The sequence below is a fragment of the Oncorhynchus mykiss genome, chromosome 3, assembly GCF_057628025.1.
Source record: "Oncorhynchus mykiss isolate SJ-2025 chromosome 3, ASM5762802v1, whole genome shotgun sequence".
Taxonomy (NCBI): domain Eukaryota; kingdom Metazoa; phylum Chordata; class Actinopteri; order Salmoniformes; family Salmonidae; genus Oncorhynchus; species Oncorhynchus mykiss.
In genome coordinates, this window is record NC_143024.1 from 10245565 (window position 1) to 10272986 (window position 27422).

General features: G+C 47.6%; 1 protein-coding gene across 3 annotated transcripts; it reads left to right on the forward strand.

Moving 5' to 3' along the window:
* The first annotated feature begins 260 nt into the window (after positions 1 to 260).
* On the forward strand, positions 261 to 27422 carry LOC149984318 (zinc fingers and homeoboxes protein 2-like). 3 transcript variants are annotated; one of them, XM_090220041.1, is made up of 3 exons: positions 261 to 701; positions 23329 to 25983; positions 26153 to 27422. In XM_090220041.1, exon 2 carries the CDS (start codon positions 23484 to 23486, stop codon positions 25971 to 25973), a length of 2490 nt encoding a protein of 829 aa, XP_090076167.1. In that variant the 5' UTR covers positions 261 to 701; positions 23329 to 23483; the 3' UTR covers positions 25974 to 25983; positions 26153 to 27422. The 3 variants fall into 3 exon arrangements, with proteins under 3 accessions (XP_090076167.1, XP_090076165.1, XP_090076173.1); XM_090220039.1 differs by having other exon boundaries at positions 26427 to 27422; XM_090220047.1 differs by lacking the exon at positions 261 to 701 and adding an exon at positions 1510 to 1758 and having other exon boundaries at positions 26427 to 27422.

Genomic DNA, 27422 nt, shown 5'->3' on the forward strand with positions numbered 1-27422 from the left:
CTTCAATTGAATTGAAATTGAGAGAGTGAGGGCGATAAATCACTGCTGCCTTTCACGATGTCTCATTAGCTACTCAGATGGAAGGTATTCAGTGAAGAATGTCAAACTAGGTGAGACGTCAAACAGAGACCGAGAGAAAGAGAGAAATTTAAAATCACAGTCAGTAGCACTTCTAGACACCATTGACCTGAGACGCAGCTGTAAGTACTGCAGCAACACTAGCAGTAAAGTAGTGTCCCTCCCTAGACAGGCTTTGACACGCCCAGTCCTCTCAGTTTACTGCTTACTATTCAATGACCTACACAACGATGAGCTGGCGCAGAGCACAGGACGTCAACAACAGTTTATTCCTTTTCAAAAGTCGAACGCAAGGTTCCAGCAACCACCGAAGGGCTGTCATTTCCTGGACACTATCCGAGACTTGACACTGACCGCCGTCCTAACTTTTAGGAGCGATTAGAACAACTCCGGGATGGAAGTGGCCCTGGTATCGTATGCAAATACGTACGCTGACGTAGTTGATCACGTGGTTTTTGGCGTAGATCCCCCTGCGAACGCCGATTTTTTCCGGCTGTTGTCTGGCGGATTCGGTCGAATCTGTAGAATAAATCGTCGTATTCGGTTGTTATCGTGTTGTAAGACCCGTTTTGGACCCCGTTTAACGGCGCTCGGCATTACAGCGCATCATACGCGGTGGACAGGTAAGAATCTGCCAAATATAATATTTATCAGTTTTGCATATCGGCGAAAACAAGTCCCAAAGTTAAACCTGTAGCCTAGCTATGTAGCTAGCTAGCCTCCCACCACCACTGTTTCTGTACGCAGACGCCACTACACATTTTAACTTGGTTAGCCAGTAAACTTTGATTGTCCCGGTGTGGCTGGCTACACCTGATTGACGACCTGCGAGTAGTAACAATGTGTCCAGTTTCAAGCAATGAAACGATGTGCCTACAGTCCTCTCGCTTTAGGAAGTTTTGTTTGCTACAATGCTGCGGTAATGTTAGCCGAGATTGTGTGGGAGAGGACTTGTACTTTTTTCCCCTATGTCGACATAACCAGCAAAATATGGCCTCCACGCCGACATGGCGTTACGTCGTTGGCGAGGGAAGGGGACATTTGGGGAGCTTTAAAAAAATGTTTTTATCTTGCCTATTTCTGTTGTATGCTATGGAATGGCGATTGGACTCATAAGACCAGAAGGTTATAAATTCTATTCTAGTTCTGGAGTTTAACCAGCAACCTACTTCGATGTCGGGTACCAATGCCTTCCGTCGTATGATGTAGGCAGGCTGCAGGCAGCGGTGACGCCTTCTTTGCACGTCCCTACTGCACTGTGGCAACAGTCACAGTGGAATTAAACGCCTCGTTGCAGTACAGCCAGGCTACTGGCCGAAGTAGAATATATTGGTGGTATACGATGGACTTGGTTCTCAGTATCAAGTTTGTTTCTTGATGAAGATCTATCCATATGAAATGAGCCTGACACAATAGGCAGTATCTTTACAAACTACAGTACTGTTGCCCAATGACATGCCTCATGTTATCTTCATGTTATTTCCTCATGCTACACCACATGCTCATGTAGCCAAGTCAAGAAACGTCTGAATTGGAGTTATTTTATTGTGGTATTTAGTGGTGGGTGGGGGTTACAGTATGATTATGGTGTCCAAAAGCCTGAAAAGATGCAGCTCTCAACAGGATGACCTGATTTGACTTTTAGCCCACTGCATGTGTCCACTTACACCACTATTAAAGGTACAGCGCATGTTTTTATGTTCACACAGGATTCACACAGGACACACCAACAACTGTAGACCTCATCAACTAGGTTACTAACACAGGAGGTTGGTGGCACATTAATTGGGGAGGACGGGGGCTCGTGGTAATGACTGGAGCAGAATAAGTGGAATGGTATCAAACACATGGTTCTGGAAAATGATGAGCCGTTCTCCCCTCAGCAGCCTCCACTGGTTACTAGGCATATTCAGGATAGGATCACGCAGGGCTTGTGCATTCATCACATTAGTCGGGGGGGGGGGGGGGGAAGAAGAGTTATCACCAACATTAGTCAGGGGGGGATCATCAACATTAGTCGGGGGGGGGATCATCAACATTAGTCGGGGGGGGGGATCATCAACATTAGTCAGGGGGGATCATCAACATTAGTCGGGGGGGGGATCATCAACATTAGTCGGGGGGGGATCATCAACATTAGTCGGGGGGGATCATCAACATTAGTCGGGGGGGGATCATCAACATTAGTCGGGGGGGGATCATCAACATTAGTCGGGGGGGGATCATCAACATTCGTCGGGGGGGATCATCAACATTAGTCGGAGGGGGGGTATCAACATTAGTCGGGGGGGGGGGGATCATCAACATTAGTCGGGGGGGGGGGTATCATCAACATTGGTCGGGGGGGGGGTATCAACAATAGTCGGGGGGGTATCATCAACATTAGTGACCTGACTAATCCAGTCATGTCACAGTTGTGCCGCGTCTAGGGTGACAACCTCAGTTAATTTCTGACTGGTGGAATGTATTCATTCAGATCAAGGCATGGCAGTCATTCTCAAGTCATATGTGCACACTGACTGGTGGGATGTATTCATTCAGATCAAGGCATGGCAGTCATTCTCAAGTCATATGTGCACACTGACTGGTGGGATGTATTCATTCAGATCAAGGCATGGCAGTCATTCTCAAGTCATATGTGCACACTGACTGCTGGGATGTATTCATTCAGATCAAGGCATGGCAGTCATTCTCAAGTCATATGTGCACACTGACTGCTGGGATGTATTCATTCAGATCAAGGCATGGCAGTCATTCTCAAGTCATATGTGCACACTGACTGCTGCTGATGTCATACAGCAGGTGTAGATCACACTTCTATTACTTGGGCTTAGGTTGCTGAAGAAAAACGTAGGCCTACATCCATTTGGTCTCCCTCCCCATTCAGTGTCCTTGATTTTTTTTCATGGTCCAGGCAGCGAATGGCTTGTTTAAAGATGGCCGCCTGTTCTTTGTGACTCATGTGGTGCTCACCTCAGCAGTATCCTCTGTCAGACTCGGGGAGATGTTGTTCCTGCCTCCTCTGATTCTAGATTTTGTGTCGTTAGCTAGGGGACTAAGATGGCCCTGGTGATGTCATACCTGCTGTGGGCACGTCTTCCTGTAAAATCCCTGTAGTCTGTGTGGAGCGGCCGTAGTCATGATGACTTCATGACAGCATAGAGACAGCCTCGTTAGCCTTGCACTTATTTATTAGGCAGTCGGGCCCCAAAAAATGGAGTTCATCTTCTCAGTGACAGGGTTGAGGAGCTACTCGTGTTTGAAAATGTACTCACTCTCTACTGTCGCTCTGGATAATAGCATCCGCTAAATGACTCAAATATATTTATTAGGCAGTCAGGCCCCCAAAATGTAGTTAATCTCCTCAGTGAGCAGGTTGAGGAAGAGTCCAGACTAATGCAGTGCATGTGCTCATCATGAATCATATGATAATCACCATATGATTACCCTCTTTTTATGTCTTTGTGTAAATTTTTTTAAAAAGGCTAGCCCTTTCAACCTGATTGGCCTGCAGCCCTGTCAATCACCCTTCCCTTCAACAAGTTGAACGGAATCGTCTGTGTGCCGTGTGATGGTTTCTAAGTGTTTAGTATGGGCCTCAACATCATGTTCTGACCGGACAACAGTACCGTGTGATGGTGTGTTTAGTATGGGCCTCAACATCATGTTCTGACCGGACAACAGTACCGTGTGATGGTGTGTTTAGTATGGGCCTCAACATCATGTTCTGACCGGACAACAGTGGCGTGTGATGGTTTGTTTAGTATGGGCCTCAACATCATGTTCTGACCGGACAACAGTGGCGTGTGATGGTTTGTTTAGTATGGGCCTCAACATCATGTTCTGACCGGACAACAGTGGCGTGTGATGGTTTCCAAGTGTTTAGTATGGGCCTCAACATCATGTTCTGACCGGACAACAGTGGCGTGTGATGGTTTGTTTAGTATGGGCCTCAACATCATGTTCTGACCGGACAACAGTGGCGTGTGATGGTTTCCAAGTGTTTAGTATGGGCCTCAACATCATGTTCTGACCGGACAACAGTGGCGTGTGATGGTTTCTAAGTGTTTAGTATGGGCCTCAACAACATGTTCTGACCGGACAACAGTGGCGTGTTGCTACTTTTTAAGTAAATACCTGCAGTCAACTTGTGCAATACGTTAAGAGAGGAAGCTGATGGTGTTGATCATTTCACCTGTCACATTATGAAGCTCACCGTAGTTCCCCAGAACAGTTGAGCCTGTCACATTATGAAGCTCATCGTAGTTCCCCAGAACAGTTGAGCCTGTCACATTATGACGCTCACCGTCGTTCCCCAGAACAGTTGAGACAGTCACATTATGAAGCTCACCGTAGTTCCCCAGAACAGTTGAGACAGTCACATTATGACGCTCACCGTAGTTCCCCAGAACAGTTGAGACAGTCACATTATGAAGCTCACCGTAGTTCCCCAGAACAGTTGAGCCTGTCACATTATGAAGCTCACCGTAGTTCCCCAGAACAGTTGAGACAGTCACATTATGAAGCTCACCGTAGTTCCCCAGAACAGTTGAGACAGTCACATTATGAAGCTCACCGTAGTTCCCCAGAACAGTTGAGACAGTCACATTATGAAGCTCACCGTAGTTCCCCAGAACAGTTGAGACAGTCACATTATGAAGCTCACCGTAGTTCCCCAGAACAGTTGAGCCTGTCACATTATGAAGCTCACCGTAGTTCCCCAGAACAGTTGAGACAGTCACATTATGAAGCTCACCGTAGTTCCCCAGAACAGTTGAGACAGTCACATTGTGAAGCTCACCGTAGTTCCCCAGAACAGTTGAGCCTGTCACATTATGAAGCTCACCGTCGTTCCCCAGAACAGTTGAGACAGTCACATTATGAAGCTCACCGTAGTTCCCCAGAACAGTTGAGACAGTCACATTATGAAGCTCACCGTAGTTCCCCAGAACAGTTGAGCCTGTCACATTATGAAGCTCACCGTAGTTCCCCAGAACAGTTGAGACAGTCACATTATGAAGCTCACCGTCGTTCCCCAGAACAGTTGAGACAGTCACATTATGAAGCTCACCGTAGTTCCCCAGAACAGTTGAGACAGTCACATTATGAAGCTCACCGTAGTTCCCCAGAACAGTTGAGACAGTCACGTGTTTGTTTGTAAATGGCACAACGGGAGAAAGTGCAACACATTCAGCAGAGATTAGCACGTGGACATACAAACACTACTGCCACCTTCTGGTTTGGAGTATTTTAACAAGGCAGAGTAGCTGACGACTTAAAGGTTTTTGCTGTGTGGACACAAAAAGAATGAGTGCCGACACCGTTCAGAGGTGCTAAGTACTGTCGGCAGGCAAACGTTTAACCAGTGTGTCTGTTGTTGTTATTATTTATTATTATTGTTATTGAATCTTTATTTAACTAGGCAAGTCAGTTCAGCTTCGGCTAGACAGCTAGGTGAGACGAGCACGTCTCAGTCCATAGTGAGTCCATAGGTGAGACGAGCACGTATCAGTCCATAGTGAGTCCATAGGTGAGACGAGCACGTCTCAGTCCATAGTGAGTCCATAGGTGAGACGAGCACTTTTCAGTCCATAGGTGAGACGAGCACTTTTCAGTCCATAGGTGAGACGAGCACGTATCAGTCCATAGTGAGTCCATAGGTGAGACGAGCACGTATCAGTCCATAGTGAGTCCATAGGTGAGACGAGCACTTTTCAGTCCATAGGTGAGACGAGCACTTTTCAGTCCATAGGTGAGACGAGCACTTTTCAGTCCATAGGTGAGACGAGCACGTATCAGTCCATAGGTGAGACGAGCACGTCTAAGTCCATAGTGAGTCCATAGGTGAGACGAGCACGTATCAGTCCATAGGTGAGACGAGCACGTCTCAGTCCATAGGTGAGACGAGCACGTCTCAGTCCATAGGTGAGACGAGCACGTCTCAGTCCATAGGTGAGACGAGCACGTATCAGTCCATAGGTGAGACGAGCACGTTTCAGTCCATAGGTGAGACGAGCACGTATCAGTCCATAGGTGAGACGAGCACGTCTCAGTCCATAGGTGAGACGAGCACGTTTCAGTCCATAGTACGTTTGTCCTCAGTGTTTATCAGCCAAGTCAGTGCTAGTAGGAAAAGACAAGTGCCAGTGTTTTGAGTTACATAGGGATTGTTTTATCTGGAACTAAAAGAAGCCAATCTCTTGGAAAGAAAGAGCTTCACAGAGGAGAAGCAGTGACTGTAAATAGCGTCCTGGAGCCACACAACTCTCACACAGACCGCATGGGTTTCCTAGGTAACGTCTCCCATCTGTTTTCTACTCAACAGTAAATTGATGTATTCATGTGTGTAATGGGCAGGCTTTCATGTTAGAAGAGTACAGGGAAAGGAAGGAGAGAAAGATGATGATGATGATGATGATAGGAGGGAGAGAAAGATGATAGGAGGGGGAAAGGAAGCAGAGAAAGAGATGATAGGAGAGTGATATGATAGGAGAGAAAGAGAGAGGAAGAGAAAGAGATGATGATGATAGGAGGGAGAGAAAGAGGTGATGGGAGAGGAAGGAGAGAGGGATATGATAGGAGAGGGAGAGAAAGAGATGATAGGAGAGGGAGTTCGTACTGTTAGCTGACCTAAACTGGGATATGCTTAACACCCCGACTGTCCTACAATCTAAGCTAGATGCCCTCAATCTCACACAAATTATCTAGGAACCTACCAGGTACAACCCTAAATCCGTAACCAATGGGCACCCTCATAGATATCATCCTGACCAACTTGCCCTCTAAATACACCTCTGCTGTCTTCAACCAAGATCTCAGCGATCACTGCCTCATTGCCTGCGTCCGTAATGGGTCCGCGGTCAAACGACCATCCCTCAACACTGTCAAACGCTCCCTTAAACTCTTGGTTGCTCTTTAAAAGTGCTTTCCTCACCATCTTAAATAAGCATGCCCTGTTCAAAAAATGTAGAATTAAGAATGTATATAGCCCTTGGTTCACCCCAGACTTGACTGCCCTTGACCAGCACAAAAACATTCTGTGGCGTACTGCATTAGCATCGAATAGCCCCCGCGATATGCAACTTTTCAGGGACTTCAGGAACCAATATACACAGTCAGTTAGGAAAGCTAAGGCTAGCTATTTCAAACAGAAAAAGCACTAATTGCAAAAAGTTTTTGGGACACTAAAGTCCATGGAGAATAAGAGCACCTCCTCCCAGCTGCCCAATGCACTAGGCTAGGAAACACTGTCACTATCCATTATCCTATATTTATCGGTGATTTCAATAAGCATTTTTCTACGGCTGGCTATGCTTTCCACCTGGCTACCCCTACCCCGCCCAACAGCTCTGCAACCCCCCTCCCCCCCCCTCCCCGCAGAAAATTGCCCAAGCCCCCTCTGCTTCTCCTTCACCCAAATCCAGACAGCTGATGTTCTGGAAGAGCTGCAAAATCTGGATCCCTACAAATCTGCTGGGCTGGACAATCTGGACCCTTTCTTTCTAAAAAATTAACCGCCAAAATTGTTCCAACCTCTATTACTAGTCTGTTCAACCTCTTTCGTATCGTCTGAGATTCCTAAAGATTGGAAAGCTGCCACGGTCATCCCCCTCTTCAAAAGGGAAGACACTCTAGATCCAAACCGTTATAGACCCATATCCATCCTGCCTAGGGAGGAGGAGACGGGGGGGGAGGAGAGAAGGGGAGGAGGATGAGAGAGAGACAAGGAAAGGGAGAGGGAAAGGAAGCAGAGAAACAGAGGACAGGTTGAGAGAAGACGAGAGAAGGAAAATAGATGAGTATGTGAAGGCAAGGAGAGAGCATAAGAGGAGAGGACAAATCAGAATCAAAGTTTATTGGTTGCATACACAGATTTGCAGATGTCGCAGGTGCAGCGAAATGCTGGAGGAAGGGAGAGGACAGAAGAAAGAGCTCAGCTGGGGCTCTTCTCTCTGACTGCAGAAACCCACAGCTCTGACCCAGTCACGTGTCTGCGGCCTGACCAGCAGGTCACCCCTGCTGTAGCAGAGGCTGTCTGATATGTGGACACCCGGTAACGCCAGTCAAGCTTGGTTGACTCTACAGTAGGTCGAACAACTGTCTGTCGCTGATATAGGCTAGAGGAGGTACTCTGGATGTACAGGTGGTTCGTTAGAGAAACACTGCTAGGTAACCTTGTGTTGAATGCCACAACAGACATTCCCTATTTATTCTATCCCGACCTTCTTTATCCCAACATGTGAAATACAATTGCACAAGGAGTAATGTTCCAAAACGTAGAGTTCTCTGACTGTATTTGATCTCCGTAGTGGAGAAGCCGCTTTTTTAAAAGACGACCCTGGCACAAATATGCCATGCGGTCTAACCCATTCCGTCAGTATTTCATAACTGCCTGGGACGGCAGCCATCAGGATCTGGGGTTCAAATACTATTTTAAATCTTTCAAATATGTTGAGCGTTTGCTCGAGCCTGCCTGGCGTGCCAGATGGGGTTTTCACTTTCACAACTACTCTACTTCCATTGTGCCAGGCAAGCTAAATCAAGCCCAGATGGAGTATTTGATTTAAAATAACATTTGAACCGGGGTCTGGCAGCCATGGAAGAGATCTGTCTCTGCCTGGCTGGTTTTGGTTTCAGTTGGAAACGCCATATGTAGCCCAGGGTTAGGAGGGAACTTACTGACTGCTACAGAGGGTTTTACCAGACACCGCCCTGCCAGGACTGACTGCTACAGATGGTTTTACCAGACACCACCCTGCCATGACTGACTGCTACAGATGGTTTTACCAGACACCACCATGCCAGGACTGACTGCTACAGATGGTTTTACCAGACACCACCCTGCCAGGACTGACTGCTACAGATGGTTTTACCAGACACCACCCTGCCAGGACTGACTGCTACAGATGGTTTTACCAGACACCACCCTGCCATGACTGACTGCTACAGATGGTTTTACCAGACACCACCCTGCCATGACTGACTGCTACAGATGGTTTTACTAGACACCGCCCTGCCAGGACTGACTGCTACAGATGGTTTTACCAGACACCACCCTGCCAGGACTGACTGCTACAGATGGTTTTACCAGACACCGCCCTGCCATGACTGACTGCTACAGATGGTTTTACCAGACACCACCCTGCCATGACTGACTGCTACAGATGGTTTTACTAGACACCGCCCTGCCAGGACTGACTGCTACAGATGGTTTTACCAGACACCACCCTGCCAGGACTGACTGCTACAGATGGTTTTACCAGACACCACCATGCCAGGACTGACTGCTACAGATGGTTTTACCAGACACCACCCTGCCAGGACTGACTGCTACAGATGGTTTTACCAGACACCACCCTGCCAGGACTGACTGCTACAGATGGTTTTACCAGACACCACCCTGCCAGGACTGACTGCTACAGATGGTTTTACCAGACACCACCCTGCCAGGACTGACTGCTAAGAGGTTCCTCTGGTTTCTCTGTCCTCCACTCGTTACCTGTATTAATGGCACCTGTTTGAACTTGTTATCAGTATAAAAGACACCTGTCTACTATTTTCTACATTGTAGAATAGTGAAGACATCAAAACTACGAAATAACACACATGGAATCATGTAATAAGCAAAAAAGTGTATTTGGTCCATAATATGGCAAGAACAGCTCAAATAAGCAAAGAGAAACGACAGTCCGTTACTTTAAGACATGCAGCACGACATCTATGCGAAGATCTATGCGAAGGGGATGTCGTGCTTCATGAGGCACATGGTGGTCACACCAGATACTGATCGGTTTTCTGATCCACGCCCCTACCTTTTTTTTAAAGGCATCTTTGACCAACAGATGCATATCTGTGTTCCCAGTCATGTGAAATCCATAGATTAGGGCCTAATTTATTTATTTAAATGGACTGGTTTCCTTATGAACTGTAACTCAGTAAAATCTTTGAAATTGTTGCATGTTACCTTTCTTTATATTTTTGTTCAGTTCATAAATATGTTGAGGACAGAGTTAGACTGCATGGTTAGACTGCATGGTCATTCTCAGGGTTAGACTGCATGGCCATTCTCAGGGTTAGACTGCATGGTCATTCTCAGGGTTAGACTGCATGGTCATTCTCAAGGTTAGACTGCATGGTCATTCTCAGGGTTAGACTGCATGGTCATTCTCAGGGTTAGACTGCATGGTCATTCTCAGGGTTAGACTGCATGGCCATTCTCAGGGTTAGACTGCATGGCCATTCTCAGGGTTAGACTGCATGGTCATTCTCAGGGTTAGACTGCATGGTCATTCTCAGGGTTAGACTGCATGGTCATTCTCAGGGTTAGACTGCATGGTCATTCTCAAGGTTAGACTGCATGGTCATTCTCAGGGTTAGACTGCATGGTCATTCTCAGGGTTAGACTGCATGGTCATTCTCAGGGTTAGACTGCATGGTCATTCTCAGGGTTAGACTGCATTGTGAATGCAGGGACATGGTTTGATGTTTCCCTCAGCTTGGTATTAATATCAGGATTCCTTTTCTAAACCAAATACTTAACTCCTCATGCTGTCTGTGTTCACTGTGAATACCAGGCTCGGTGTTGTAGAGGTACTAGGTCTTTACCAGTGGGAAAGTACTCCTCATGCTGTCTGTATTCACTGTGAATACCAGGCTCTGTGTTGTCGAGGTACTAGGTCTTTACCAGTGGGAAAGTACTCCTCATGCTGTCTGTATTCACTGTGAATAACATGCTGTCTGTATTCACTGTGAATACCAGGCTCTGTGTTGTAGAGGTACTAGGTCTTTACCAGTGGGAAAGTACTCCTCATGCTGTCTGTGTTCACTGTGAATACCAGGCTCTGTGTTGTCGAGGTACTAGGTCTTTACCAGTGGGAAAGTACTCCTCATGCTGTCTGTATTCACTGTGAATACCAGGCTCTGTGTTGTCGAGGTACTAGGTCTTTACCAGTGGGAAAGTACTATACAATGCAGTCTACTCAATGCTCCGCTTGGGCAAAGTATCGATTCAATTGACCCCTACCTGGATCCCAATTGACCCCTACCTGGATCCCACTTGACCCCTACCCGGATCCCACTTGACCCCTACCTGGATCCAACTTGACCCCTACCCGGATCCCACCAGTTGAATAGAAGAATATGTCTTGTGGACCCCGTCCATCTTGATGTGTCTACAGTATCATCAAAAGGGGTGGTGTCTTACTACTTTTGGCCCGACCAACTTTGAGGCGGAACATTCTGGTCTCTGGTGAAGTGGAGAGAATAAATCCCCCCCCCCCCCCTGCTGTTAGCCTGTTTCCATGGTAACCTGGCTGCTAGACCAGTTCAGACTCCATCCAGACTTTGACTGTTATATTTAGAGACACGATGGGACCCTAACCAGTAACTTTGTGGACTATTTAATTGTCCAAATCAGAATCAATGTGATGGTGTATTGACTGGACTCACCCCGGAGAGGATAGACTTGCTCCAGTCCAGTAGTAGCCTGGTAGGCTTTAACACTGGGCTTTAAACACTGTTATTTGTACACTTCTAATGCGGAGAATCTGCACCAAGCTTGTAGTGCACCACTCAACATTCCTTGAACCAATTCACTTATTAATATTCTGTGTTCATACCCTAAACAGAATGCTAAGTAAAGCAGGGATAGAGAGATTGCCGGTTTCAATGCAGAGCTACAGTGGGTTTTTTTCAGGGCCCATTTGATGAGATTTAAATTCATTCTGTGACGTTCCCAAATTCAGCCCCCCTACTGGGGGATGCAGTATTAGCAGAGCACTGTCTCCTCCCACACAGCTTCTCTCTTCTCGCTCTCTACTATCATCACATCACCCTCCTCTAGAACACTGCAGCTGTGGGTCTGTTCAGAACGCCGCAATGTTTCACAACGTTACACAAAGTTCGGATAGAAATGCATTGTCTAGATCAGACACAGTTCTCGGTCTGGTAGAATAGGGAATTCAGTCACCTCTATTTTGTTACGTTTCTGTCGCTGTCAAAGTTCTGAACGCTTCACCTCACTGAATACAGCAGATCTATGGAACAATGAGCCAGTCTGGATGGAATGACTACCGTCTTCCTGTCCACTCTGTTATCCTAGCAACAGTGGTCTGTGCCTTGTCCCCCTCCCCACACCCACCATGACATGTGTTTCTGTCACGTCAGATGAAGGCTGCTCTGGAAGTGTCTCGGCACTCAGCAGGTGGATCCATTCTGCTCTTCAGTCTGTTATAATTTACCAACTGTCTTGTTGTCATGGTAGATATGGAAGGGTTGTAGTGATGGAAGGGCTGTAGTGACGGTGTGGTGGAAGGGCTGTAGTGGTGGAAGGGCTGTAGTGGTGGAAGGGCTGTAGTGACGGTGTGGTGGAAGGGCTGTAGCGGTGGAAGGGCTGTAGTGATGGTGTGGTGGAAGGGCTGTAGTGACGGTGTGATGGGCTCATGAGTCATAGTGTTGTCTCTGATTGGCCGGATAGAAAGGTCCTTTGACACACGGTCTGCGACTCAGCAGCTTCACACTTGTAGGGATTCATTGTCCTGCTGCTATTCCTGGACACACAGCAGGTTGATACACAGCAGAGTGAAGTCATTAACTCTTGAGCTTCGGTTGTTATTGTGTCAGATGGAATGACGTTAGTGATCTGGTGAGAGGGAGTCATCCATCGTCCTACGGATGTTTCATGTTCTGTAACTGATGTTGACATCTGTGGCAAGCTAAATCGTCAGGAATGATTAATGATGTACGTTCGTTCTCCTGTTGGAAGCAAATAATGAAAGCCCATGAATACAGCAGCGAGTCACCACAGCAGTGTCCATTGGGGGAGTTACTTTGGTATCTGCTGGCCTGGGTTAGTCGGGCTGGGAGCATATGAGTGGACAGAGTAGGTCTCTCCAGAGCAGAGACGGTGAGCTGAGGACATGATATGAGAGACAAAGCGTCGGCTGGGACCTCATTCAAGTTTAATTTGGCTCCAGTATGGCTGGGCTCCTCTCCACCCAGCCAGACACGCCACAGCAGCACAGGGATAAGACGCCCAGCCAGACACGCCACAGCAGCACAGGGATAAGACGACCAGCCAGACACGCCACAGCAGCACAGGGATAAGACGACCAGCCAGACACGCCACAGCAGCACAGGGATAAGACACCCAGCCTGACACGCCACAGCAGCACAGGGATAAGACACCCAGCCAGACACGCCACAGCAGCACAGGGATAAGACGCCTAGCCAGACACGCCACAGCAGCACAGGGATAAGACGCCCAGCCAGACACGCCACAGCAGCACAGGGATAAGACGCCCAGCCAGACACGCCACAGCAGCACAGGGATAAGACGCCCAGCCAGACACGCCACAGCAGCACAGGGATAAGACGCCCAGCCAGACACGCCACAGCAGCACAGGGATAAGACGCCCAGCCTGACACGCCACAGCAGCACAGGGATAAGACGCCCAGCCAGACACGCCACAGCAGCACAGGGATAAGACGCCCAGCCAGACACGCCACAGCAGCACAGGGATAAGACGCCCAGCCAGACACGCCACAGCAGCACAGGGATAAGACGCCCAGCCAGACACGCCACAGCAGCACAGGGATAAGACGCCCAGCCAGACACGCCACAGCAGCACAGGGATAAGACGCCCAGCCAGACACGCCACAGCAGCACAGGGATAAGACGCCCAGCCAGACACGCCACAGCAGCACAGGGATAAGACGCCCAGCCAGACACGCCACAGCAGCACAGGGATAAGACGCCCAGCCAGACACGCCACAGCAGCACAGGGATAAGACGCCCAGCCTGACACGCCACAGCAGCACAGGGATAAGACACCCAGCCAGACACGCCACAGCAGCACAGGGATAAGACACCCAGCCTGACACGCCACAGCAGCACAGGGATAAGACGCCCAGCCTGACACGCCACAGCAGCACAGGGATAAGACGCCCAGCCTGACACGCCACAGCAGCACAGGGATAAGACGCCCAGCCAGACACGCCACAGCAGCACAGGGATAAGACGACCAGCCAGACACGCCACAGCAGCACAGGGATAAGACGCCCAGCCAGACACGCCACAGCAGCACAGGGATAAGACGCCGAGCCAGACACGCCACAGCAGCACAGGGATAAGACGCCCAGCCTGACACGCCACAGCAGCACAGGGATAAGACGCCCAGCCTGACACGCCACAGCAGCACAGGGATAAGACGCCCAGCCTGACACGCCACAGCAGCACAGGGATAAGACGCCCAGCCTGACACGCCACAGCAGCACAGGGTTAAGACGCCCAGCCAGACACGCCACAGCAGCACAGGGATAAGACGCCCAGCCAGACACGCCACAGCAGCACAGGGATAAGACGCCCAGCCAGACACGCCACAGCAGCACAGGGATAAGACGCCCAGCCAGACACGCCACAGCAGCACAGGGATAAGACGCCCAGCCAGACACGCCACAGCAGCACAGGGATAAGACGCCCAGCCAGACACGCCACAGCAGCACAGGGATAAGACGCCCAGCCAGACACGCCACAGCAGCACAGGGATAAGACGCCCAGCCAGACACGCCACAGCAGCACAGGGATAAGACGCCCAGCCAGACACGCCACAGCAGCACAGGGATAAGACGCCCAGCCAGACACGCCACAGCAGCACAGGGATAAGACGCCCAGCCTGACACGCCACAGCAGCACAGGGATAAGACACCCAGCCAGACACGCCACAGCAGCACAGGGATAAGACACCCAGCCTGACACGCCACAGCAGCACAGGGATAAGACGCCCAGCCTGACACGCCACAGCAGCACAGGGATAAGACGCCCAGCCTGACACGCCACAGCAGCACAGGGATAAGACGCCCAGCCAGACACGCCACAGCAGCACAGGGATAAGACGACCAGCCAGACACGCCACAGCAGCACAGGGATAAGACGCCCAGCCAGACACGCCACAGCAGCACAGGGATAAGACGCCGAGCCAGACACGCCACAGCAGCACAGGGATAAGACGCCCAGCCTGACACGCCACAGCAGCACAGGGATAAGACGCCCAGCCTGACACGCCACAGCAGCACAGGGATAAGACGCCCAGCCTGACACGCCACAGCAGCACAGGGATAAGACGCCCAGCCTGACACGCCACAGCAGCACAGGGTTAAGACGCCCAGCCTGACACGCCACAGCAGCACAGGGATAAGACGCCCAGCCTGACACGCCACAGCAGCACAGGGATAAGACGCCCAGCCTGACACGCCACAGCAGCACAGGGATAAGACGCCCAGCCTGACACGCCACAGCAGCACAGGGATAAGACGCCGAGCCAGACACGCCACAGCAGCACAGGGATAAGACGCCCAGCCTGACACGCCACAGCAGCACAGGGATAAGACACCCAGCCTGACACGCCACAGCAGCACAGGGATAAGACACCCAGCCAGACACGCCACAGCAGCACAGGGATAAGACGCCCAGCCTGACACGCCACAGCAGCACAGTCCTGAATGAAGAGGAGAGCGTCAGTCTGCTACATTTTGTAACAGACCATTGGTGTTTCTCAATGGACAAGTCGAGGTTTCAGTCCTGTTTCTTCCATTTTGGAGCCTACTGAACACAACCCAGGTCTGGTCGACAGACGGATCGGCTCTTAGCAACGGCCCTGAGTCTGCCTGACTTCCTGGCTCCATGTCTCCTCCCAGATGAATGAATACCTGCGAGGTGTGTTTTTTATACACTGCAGCAGTAGCAGCAACAGCAATGCATCAAGGGCAAGTCCATTTCCGGACAGTGGTTGTCATAACTACCTTATGGAAATGAGGCTGGCCTGAATTTTAACAATGCACCTCTTCTGCTGGTTATGGGAATACCCCAAGTGACGATCCAATGAGTGACTGAGTTTGACGGCAGTCATTTGTACTTGACATTTCCCAGTGCTGATGTGTCTAGTTCCACTTAGACCATCTCTTACCAGAGCCCTGACCACCAGACCAACAGCATGGAACATGTTCTACTTAGACCATCTCTTACCAGAGCCCTGACCACCAGGCCAACAGCATGGAACATGATGTTCTACTTAGACCATCTCTTACCAGAGCCCTGACCACCAGACCAACAGCATGGAACATGTTCTACTTAGACCATATCTTACCAGAGCCCTGACCACCAGACCAACAGCATGGAACATGATGTTCTACTCAGACCATCTCTTACCAGAGCCCTGACCACCAGACCAACAGTATGGAACATGGATGTTCTGGGTTCTAAACAGTTCCTGAAATGAAACATGTTGGTTCTCATCCCGAGCACCACTGGTTCTTAGTCACCGTTGTGAATAAAAATGGGTTTTCCACAGCAAAGCAATCTTTTAAGAGTTTGAAGAGCGGCAGTTAGTGAAATGTGATATTTGATCTTTTTTCTCCTGATTTAGAGAAGTGATAACTGATCCGAGGTCAGGCAGTCCACTGTGAAAACAGATTTGTATCTTCATTTTGGAGCCAAAAGCTACATTATCCACCATTCATCACACAAAGCCTACTCTTCTATTAAAGTCCTCCTACCATCACTTACCTGCTGTCCTGTCCAATCAGATTCTATCAGCTCAGTCACTGCTGAATGTCGGAACACATCGGCCCTTATAGAAGTGTTCTATTGCAGAACCAAAAGTCTACGATGTTTGTTATATAAAAACACGTTCTCCCTTCCAGTTTTTGTTGCATGGAAATGTGATTTGGTAATGCATGAGGCAACTAGAATATCAATTACTTCTTTCACGCTCTCTTGAATTAGCTCCTCTATCGCTTCATAATAAAAAAAGAAATGCTCAGGGAAATTAAATCCATGTACTGTATTATATTGCATCCTTAAGGCTTCTCTGAAGTTTTTTCACATCTGTTACCTTGGAGCCGATTCTGTTTTGGTGCGTTGTCAGATTCAGCTACAGTATGTGTTGCACCAACATGGAGCTGTCTTGGCTTTGGGTGTATGTACTACTGGCTTTAGGCCTTCAATGTAGACTGTACTATATTGACTCTGTTTTACAAATCTTTTGAGAGTATTTTAACTTTTTGTATTGTTTGTTGGTTTGGTAATGCCACTGTCAGCCAGAGAAATATGTTGAGAAGGATTATCAACACAGCAAGCAAGGGACTTGGAGTCAAACAGACAGGCCTGGATGAGCTCTTTAAGGTCAGGGCCCTCTGTAAGGTACTAGGAGTCAAACAGACAGGCCTGGGTGAGATCTTTACGGTCAGGGCCCTATGTAAGGTACTAGGAGTCAAACAGACAGGCCTGGGTGAGCTCTTTAAGGTCAGGGCCCTCTGTAAGGTACTAGGAGTCAAACAGACAGGCCTGGATGAGCTCTTTAAGGTCAGGGCCCTCCGCAAGGCTCACAAAATCATTTTAGAACCAAGCCACCCCCTGTACCTGGACTTTGAACTACTCCCCTCTGGGTGCAGGTATAGGGCACCCCTCAGCAGGAAAAACACAACTAGACAATAATTTGTGCCAGACGTGATATCCCTCCTAAATAGCTCGGGCTAATGTTCCTATCGACTCAGTAAGGCCAGCAGGCTGATGTTCCTATCGACTCAGTAAGGCCAGCAGGCTGATGTTCCTATCGACTCAGTAAGGCCAGCAGGCTGATGTTCCTATCGACTCCGTAAGGCCAGCAGGCTGATGTTCCTATCCACTCAGTAAGGCCAGCAGGCTGATGTTCCTATCGACTCAGTAAGGCCAGCAGGCTAATGTTCCTATCGACTCAGTAAGGCCAGCAGGCTGATGTTCCTATCCACTCAGTAAGGCCAGCAGGCTGATGTTCCTATCCACTCAGTAAGGCCAGCAGGCTGATGTTCCTATCCACTCAGTAAGGCCAGCAGGCTGATGTTCCTATCCACTCAGTAAGGCCAGCAGGCTGATGTTCCTATCGACTCAGTAAGGCCAGCAGGCTGATGTTCCTATCGACTCAGTAAGGCCAGCAGGCTGATGTTCCTATCCACTCAGTAAGGCCAGCAGGCTGATGTTCCTATCGACTCCGTAAGGCCAGCAGGCTGATGTTCCTATCCACTCAGTAAGGCCAGCAGGCTGATGTTCCTATCGACTCAGTAAGGCCAGCAGACTAATGTTCCTATCGACTCAGTAAGGCCAGCAGGCTGATGTTCCTATCCACTCAGTAAGGCCAGCAGGCTGATGTTCCTATCCACTCAGTAAGGCCAGCAGGCTGATGTTCCTATCCACTCAGTAAGGCCAGCAGGCTGATGTTCCTATCGACTCAGTAAGGCCAGCAGGCTGATGTTCCTATCGACTCAGTAAGGCCAGCAGGCTGATGTTCCTATCGACTCCGTAAGGCCAGCAGGCTGATGTTCCTATCGACTCAGTAAGGCCAGCAGGCTGATGTTCCTATTGACTCAGTAAGGCCAGCAGGCTGATGTTCCTATCGACTCAGTAAGGCCAGCAGGCTGATGTTCCTATCCACTCAGTAAGGCCAGCAGGCTGATGTTCCTATCCACTCAGTAAGGCCAGCAGGCTGATGTTCCTATCGACTCAGTAAGGCCAGCAGGCTGATGTTCCTATCGACTCAGTAAGGCCAGCAGGCTGATGTTCCTATCCACTCAGTAAGGCCAGCAGGCTGATGTTCCTATCCACTCAGTAAGGCCAGCAGGCTGATGTTCCTATCGACTCAGTAAGGCCAGCAGGCTGATGTTCCTATTGACTCAGTAAGGCCAGCAGGCTGATGTTCCTATTGACTCAGTAAGGCCAGCAGGCTAGTCTTTTTAAAAATGTTTTATTTCTTTATTGGTATGTAACTGTTATGAAAGTTGTATTGTCAATTTTCTTTTGCATTTAAACGCCACTTTAAACGTGTACATGACACTGCAACACAGTTTCCCCATGGGGACAATAAAGTCAGGAAAGTAAAGCTAAAGATGCTCTTTGTGGAAGAATCACTATTTCCTGGTTGCTAAAATTCAAATAGTTTGCTTAATTTCAGTTTGTGACAAAACAGGCAAGTATAGTGTAGAGAATCGTTGTACCATGTAAATTGCTGTGAAATATATTTTTCCAGAACTAAAAAGATAGTATTTTCAGCTCTTGGATACTAGTGTATAAAACTGTAAAAGATGCTAAAAAAAACAGTGCACACAGAACAGGTCTACAGCTTCTTTAGACTTGCTTTCAATGAGTGACAGATCTATAACACATATTTCTGTGTTAATTTGGTTGGGTTGCCCATAAAAGTGACATTACATATGTCATCTCTCTGTTAAAGATGTAATCTGCTACTAGGGAGACTGTTACATATGTAATCTGCTACTAGGGAGACTGTTACATATGTAATCTGCTACTAGGGAGACTGTTACATATGTAATCTGCTACTAGGGAGACTGTTACATATGTAATCTGCTACTAGGGAGACTGTTACATATGTAATCTGCTACTAGGGAGACGGTTACATATGTCATCTGCTACTAGGGAGACTGTTACATATGTAATCTGCTACTAGGGAGACTGTTACATATGTCATCTGCTACTAGGGAGACTGTTACATATGTCATCTGCTACTAGGGAGACTGTTACATATGTAATCTGCTACTAGGGAGACTGTTACATATGTAATCTGCTACTAGGGAGACTGTTACATATGTAATCTGCTACTAGGGAGACTGTTACATATGTAATCTGCTACTAGGGAGACTGTTACATATGTAATCTGCTACTAGGGAGACTGTTACATATGTCATCTGCTACTAGGCAGACAGTTACATATGTCATCTGCTACTAGGGAGACAGTGACATATGTTATCTGCTACTAGGGAGACTGTTACATATGTCATCCGCTACTAGGGAGACTGTTACATATGTCATCCGCTACTAGGGAGACTGTTACATATGTAATCTGCTACTAGGGAGACTGTTACATATGTCATCTGCTACTAGGGAGACTGTTACATATGTCATCTGCTACTAGGGAGACTGTTACATATGTAATCTGCTACTAGGGAGACAGTTACATATGTAATCTGCTACTAGGGAGACTGTTACATATGTCATCTGCTACTAGGGAGACTGTTACATATGTCATCTGCTACTAGGGAGACTGTTACATATGTCATCTGCTACTAGGGAGACTGTTACATATGTAATCTGCTACTAGGGAGACTGTTACATATGTCATCTGCTACTAGGGAGACTGTTACATATGTCATCTGCTACTAGGGAGACTGTTACATATGTCATCTGCTACTAGGGAGACAGTTACATATGTAATCTGCTACTAGGGAGACTGTTACATATGTAATCTGCTACTAGGGAGACTGTTACATATTGCATCTAACAGAGAGATGACATATGTAATCTACTACTAGGGAGACTGTTACATATTGCATCTTTAACAGAGAGATGACATATGTAATCTACTACTAGGGAGACTGTTACATATTGCATCTAACGGAGAGATGACATATGTAATCTACTACTAGGGAGACTGTTACATATTGCATCTAACAGAGAGATGACATATGTAATCTACTACTAGGGAGACTGTTACATATGTAATCTGCTACTAGGGAGACAGTTACATATGTCATCCGCTACTAGGGAGACTGTTACATATGTAATCTGCTACTAGGGAGACTGTTACATATGTAATCTGCTACTAGGGAGACTGTTACATATGTAATCTGCTACTAGGGAGACAGTTACATATGTCATCCGCTACTAGGGAGACTGTTACATATGTAATCTGCTACTAGGGAGACTGTTACATATGTCATCCGCTACTAGGGAGACTGTTACATATGTAATCTGCTACTAGGGAGACAGTGACATATGTAATCTGCTACTAGGGAGACAGTGACATATGTAATCTGCTACTAGGGAGACAGTGACATATGTAATCTGCTACTAGGGAGACAGTGACATATGTAATCTGCTACTAGGGAGACTGTTACATATTGCATCTAACAGAGAGATGACATATGTAATCTACTACTAGGGAGACTGTTACATATTGCATCTAACAGAGAGATGACATATGTAATCTGCTACTAGGGAGACTGTTACATATGTCATCCGCTACTAGGGAGACTGTTACATATGTAATCTGCTACTAGGGAGACTGTTACATATGTAATCTGCTACTAGGGAGACTGTTACATATGTAATCTGCTACTAGGGAGACTGTTACATATGTAATCTGCTACTAGGGAGACTGTTACATATGTCATCTGCTACTAGGGAGACTGTTACATATGTCATCCGCTACTAGGGAGACTGTTACATATGTAATCTGCTACTGGGGAGACTGTTACATATGTAATCTGCTACTAGGGAGACTGTTACATATGTAATCTGCTACTAGGGAGACTGTTACATATGTCATCCGCTACTAGGGAGACTGTTACATATGTCATCCGCTACTAGGGAGACTGTTACATATGTCATCCGCTACTAGGGAGACTGTTACATATGTAATCTGCTACTAGGGAGACTGTTTCATATGTAATCTGCTACTAGGCAGACAGTTACATATGTCATCTGCTACAAGGGAGACTGTTACATATGTCATCTGCTACTAGGGAGACTGTTACATATGTAATCTGCTACTAGGTAGACTGTTACATATGTCATCCGCTACTAGGGAGACTGTTACATATGTAATCTGCTACTAGGGAGACTGTTACATATGTAATCTGCTACTAGGGAGACTGTTACATATGTCATCCGCTACTAGGGAGACTGTTACATATGTAATCCGCTACTAGGGAGACTGTTACATATGTAATCTGCTACTAGGGAGACTGTTACATATGTAATCTGCTACTAGGGAGACTGTTACATATGTAATCTGCTACTAGGGAGACTGTTACATATGTAATCTGCTACTAGGGAGACTGTTACATATGTAATCTGCTACTAGGGAGACAGTTACATATGTAATCTGCTACTAGGGAGACAGTTACATATGTAATCTGCTACTAGGGAGACTGTTACATATGTAATCTACTACTAGGGAGACTGTTACATATGTAATCCGCTACTAGGGAGACTGTTACATATGTAATCTGCTACTAGGGAGACTGTTACATATGTAATCTGCTACTAGGGAGACTGTTACATATGTAATCTGCTACTAGGGAGACTGTTACATATGTAATCTGCTACTAGGGAGACTGTTACATATGTAATCTGCTACTAGGGAGACTGTTACATATGTAATCTGCTACTAGGGAGACTGTTACATATGTAATCTGCTACTAGGGAGACTGTTACATATGTCATCTGCTACTAGGGAGACTGTTACATATGTCATCTGCTACTAGGGAGACTGTTACATATGTCATCTGCTACTAGGGAGACTGTTACATATGTCATCTGCTACTAGGGAGACTGTTACATATGTAATCTGCTACTAGGGAGACTGTTACATATGTAATCCGCTACTAGGGAGACTGTTACATATGTAATCTGCTACTAGGGAGACTGTTACATATGTAATCTGCTACTAGGGAGACTGTTACATATGTCATCTGCTACTAGGGAGACTGTTACATATGTAATCTGCTACTAGGGAGACTGTTACATATGTAATCTGCTACTAGGGAGACTGTTACATATGTCATCCGCTACTAGGGAGACTGTTACATATGTAATCTGCTACTAGGGAGACTGTTACATATGTAATCTGCTACTAGGGAGACTGTTACATATGTCATCTGCTACTAGGGAGACTGTTACATATGTAATCTGCTACTAGGGAGACTGTTACATATGTAATCTGCTACTAGGGAGACTGTTACATATGTCATCCGCTACTAGGGAGACTGTTACATATGTAATCTGCTACTAGGGAGACTGTTACATATGTAATCCGCTACTAGGGAGACTGTTACATATGTAATCTGCTACTAGGGAGACAGTTACATATGTAATCTGCTACTAGGGAGACGGGATCGGAAGCAGTTTAGGGTTTCTACCGTCATTGAGTTTGAAATGCTTGTTGTTTTGTCACAGAAGGGCCAAGCTAGGCCCTGTGACAGAGGGATGGAGAACAATGACTCTGAATATGTACACTGGTTTAGGGACATTTTCATTGCAGAGTTAGGCCTTATTACCATGGCCAGTTATGTTAAGTAGAGAACAGGAAGAAAAGTGATGCTGACTATTGAACCAGCGGTGTGGGATTTTAATATGGTCTGTTTTCAGGTTATTGCAGGATTGACCTTGTTTCTTTTAATTTCTCCTCTCGCTCTCTCCCTCAGATTGGGTGATCTGGGATGAAGTCTCATGAATTCCCTCATTGGAGCTGACATTAACAGTCAGCAGGAACAAGTGCATATTCTTCACAAGACAGAAACATCCCATCGTTTCCCCTCTACAACGTCCGTCTAACAGTCCCAGGGGACGTACGCACGCCATGGCCAGCCGGAGGAAGACCACGACCCCTTGTAGAGCTGATGCTGTTTTTCGAGGTGATGACATGATGGGGCAAGAGGATCCAGGTGAGATGGAGGTGGAGGTATCGGCGAATGACAAAAGCACAGTGGTGAATGGATCCACAGAGATGCTTCCTGGAGAGGTCTGGAGCTCCGGGACAGAGCCTAGTGGTTCACGTCAGGAGTCGCCGGCCCCTGAGAAACCTAATGCGGTGGATTCAAGGCCTCAGAGGAAGCAGCAGGGAGGCTATGAATGCAAGTACTGTCCGTTCTCTACGCAGAACCTGAATGAGTTCAAGGAACACGTGGACTCCAATCACCCCAATGTCATTCTCAACCCGCTCTACCTGTGTGCTGTGTGCAACTTCAACACAAAGAAGTTTGACACCTTGACGGAGCACAACGAGAGGTGTCATCCAGGGGAGAGCAACTTCAAGTTCAAGAGAATCAAGCTGAACAATCAGACCATCCTAGAGCAGTCGATAGAAGGAGCGAGCAACGCTGTGGTCTGTGATTCAACCAACGGCATTCAGACGGGAGAAGACTTCGCCACTTTCCCCCTGAGCAAATCCACCACGGTGAAGATTAGTAAGCCAAAAACAGACAACAAACGGTTATTCACAGAAAGTCAACCGGACAGACTCGATCACGAGCTCCCCAGAAAGCAGATCGCCGCCGTGAATGTGACCGGGACCGTGATCATCCCAGAAGCGTCCCTAAAAGATGGCGTCTCTCATATCATGCCTTCTCTTCAGCGCCCGCCTAACTACAACTTAGTACCAAAAATCGCTGTCCCTTTGAACACCTCCAAGTACAACCCTTCACTGGACAGTAACATGACACTCATCACATCCTTCACCAAGTTCCCGTACCCGACCCAAGCAGAGCTGTCCTGGCTTACCGTTGCCTCCAAGCACCCCGAGGAACAGATCAAGGTGTGGTTCACCCTCCAGAGACTGAAGCAAGGCATCAGCTGGTCCCCTGAAGAGGTGGAAGAAGCTCGGAAGAAGATGTTCAACGGCACCATCCAGTCGGTCCCACAGACCACCTTCACCGTGCTGAGCGGCGCCCAGATGGCTCAGTCCACCAAAGGACAACAGTCCCTAGTTCAATCCGTCCCCTTCAACCTTCTGGGACAGACCAGTTATGTGTTGACGCCGGTTGCGAACGGCTCAGCTGTCAGTTGTTCTCCCATCACACTAACCATGGCAAACCAGGTCGTGCAGTCAGTCAAGCGACCCTTGGTAGCTCCAGTAGTGGCCGCTTCAGAGATCAAACGTCCCTCCATAATCCAGACGATTCAGGCACCTACATCTAGACTGGTGGCTTCGCCTAAACCCAGCTTCACTTCAGACGCCAATAAAACCCCGGACCAGATTGCTGTACTGAAAGCGAGTTACACCCAGTGCCAGTTCCCTGAAGAGGAGGAAGTGTACCGCCTCATTGAGTCCACCGGCCTCTCTAGAGGAGAAATCAAGAAGTGGTTCAGTGAGCAACGACTCCTCAATCACAAGGTGGCGCCACAGGTGATCAAGATTGAGCCCCAGGCATTGAAAGACAGTCAGCCCAAAAAGGCTGTGCCCACCCAGTTTCCTCTCCTGGAGAGGCTCAAAGGCAAATCCTCTGAGCAGCTCAAGATGCTAGAGGAGAGTTTTCAGAGGACCAGCTCCCCCACTGAAATTGACGTTGACAACCTCGTTGTGGACACAAGGCTCTCCAAGACTGAGATTGACTGCTGGTTCTCAGAGCGCAGAGCACTGCGGGACAACTTGGAGCAAGCCCTGGCAAACTCCATGTGTCCTAAGAGCCTTGAGGAGCAACGAGGGATACTGAATAGTGTTTACGAACAGGACAGCAAAGTCCGGTGCTCACCTCTTCCCATCGTCACCACTTCCACCAGTCCTGAGCCCATCGACAGGAAATCCCTAGGGCTTCTCAAAGAGGTGTTCACCCAGACCCAGTGGCCGTCGCCAGAGGAGTACAGCCAGCTGGAGGGACAGACAGGTTTGTCTCGCACAGAGATTGTCCGCTGGTTCAAGGAAAACCGATCCGCCCTGAAGAACGGAACCTTGGACTGGATGGAACCGTTCCAGAAAGTCAACGGCAAAGCAGGACAGAACGGTCAGAGCTCGTCAGGCATCACCGAACGACCCCCAAGCAGCATTCTCCAGCAGCACTTCACAGAAGCCAAGACCACGCTGCTTTCAGCAGAGGACGCAGAGAAGCTTCCTTTGCAGTCGAAACTCATCAACCAGGACATAGTCCAGTGGTTTACCAGTAAGCTGGGCCAGAGTATGACAGACATCAGCAGGGGCAGGGACCAACATGGACAGGCCAACGTGGACAGAAGCAGATGGGTGAAGGTGACCATGGCTGTAGGGGACGAGACTAAAGGTGCTTTGGAGAACCAGAAGATCGGCTCGGAAGCAGAGGTGCTGATGGGAGACCAACCTGGTCGGGTGACTGGATGAGAAGAGCATGGTGAGTAGTCTATGATAAGCTACTGTCCTGCAAGTTTACAATTCCTTTGATCATTAACACTGAAATGCATAATTATCTCGTCTTGATGCCTGTAAGTAACTCAGTCAAAAAATATGTCCCAGATGAAGGGGAATTGGTTATGTAGTAGTGATGGTTTTCCCTTTAACAGAGCGATGGCTAGCAACAATCTAGCAGCTGTGGCTTTGAACCACGCGGGATGCCTGTAATTTAGCCTTCAGAAAAACATATTGGCAGGAAGAGGCTATTGAGATTATACACATGTGGTTATCACTGGGGATTTTCCCCCCCCCGGTGAACAGAAAAGCACCTCTGATAGCCTGCTGTATGGGTACGTTAACTGCAGAATGATAGGTTAACAACGAAGGGTGTGGTCAGCCATCTGTATAACAAGTCTTGTGTTTTGACATTTTCCTTTGTTTCAGAGGATACTGAGTTTCTCAGGCAGAAGATTCTCAAGATTGTTGAATCTGGAACCAATGATTTCCTACCTGGCCTGTGACATCAGCACAGTGGACAGTAGAGTCCACGCCAAACACTGACTGGCAAAGACCATTGAGTGCCAAAGCTGGACTTGATTTATTATTATTATTATTATTATTATTATTATTATTACACCTAATAAATAAAAAAAGGGCCCTTGTAAATATTTTTCTGTATTGCAAAAGCTTTGTAAACATTTTCGGGGTTGCTGGTTTTTACATTTCTAACAGGAGTCAATAACCCCTAAAAGAGGAATGTTTTGGTTTTTAATGACTATGATGGAAATTGTAAACCAATTCATCAGTTGGTAATTCTTTTATTTTTAACAAAACATTTAGTGACCGACAGCTGGTCATAGATGGCACTTATTTCAAGTGGATAGACTAGTAACACTTCTGATCTGATAACCAGTGTGTTCATCCATTTGGACTAAAGGGACTAGTGGTTCTCTACCAGACCATAGAATCACCTAGCCTGGGTTCCAGGAGTGGAATGATGGCACAAAACAGGTCTGCTACCCAGGCTAAGAATCACATACTTACATTACAATAACAGTTCTCCCTTCAGCATTCATGCTGAATGCTCCTGCTGCCTGAGACGACAGTCAGCCACAGAATGGACATGAATACATTTTTAAAAAACAAGAAAATGCACTGTACATGTTTTTTGTAGTTCAGTCTCATTTTTGAATTGCAGCGTCCGTTGCATCAGTGACTGGTCTTTTCTCGTGTTGGCTTTCTAGATATCCATAGATATCCTAGGTGTAGTTAGGCTCCATTTTTCAATGGCTCGCTCCTTCGGTTTCATGCTGCTTCTATTAGTGAATCATGTTCACACATGTATCTGGAATACTGTACTGCTACCAAGAATCTCTTTACTTCCTGGTTTGTTTTTTATTTATCCGTCTGCTGTAACTCAATAAAACACAACCAACTGAA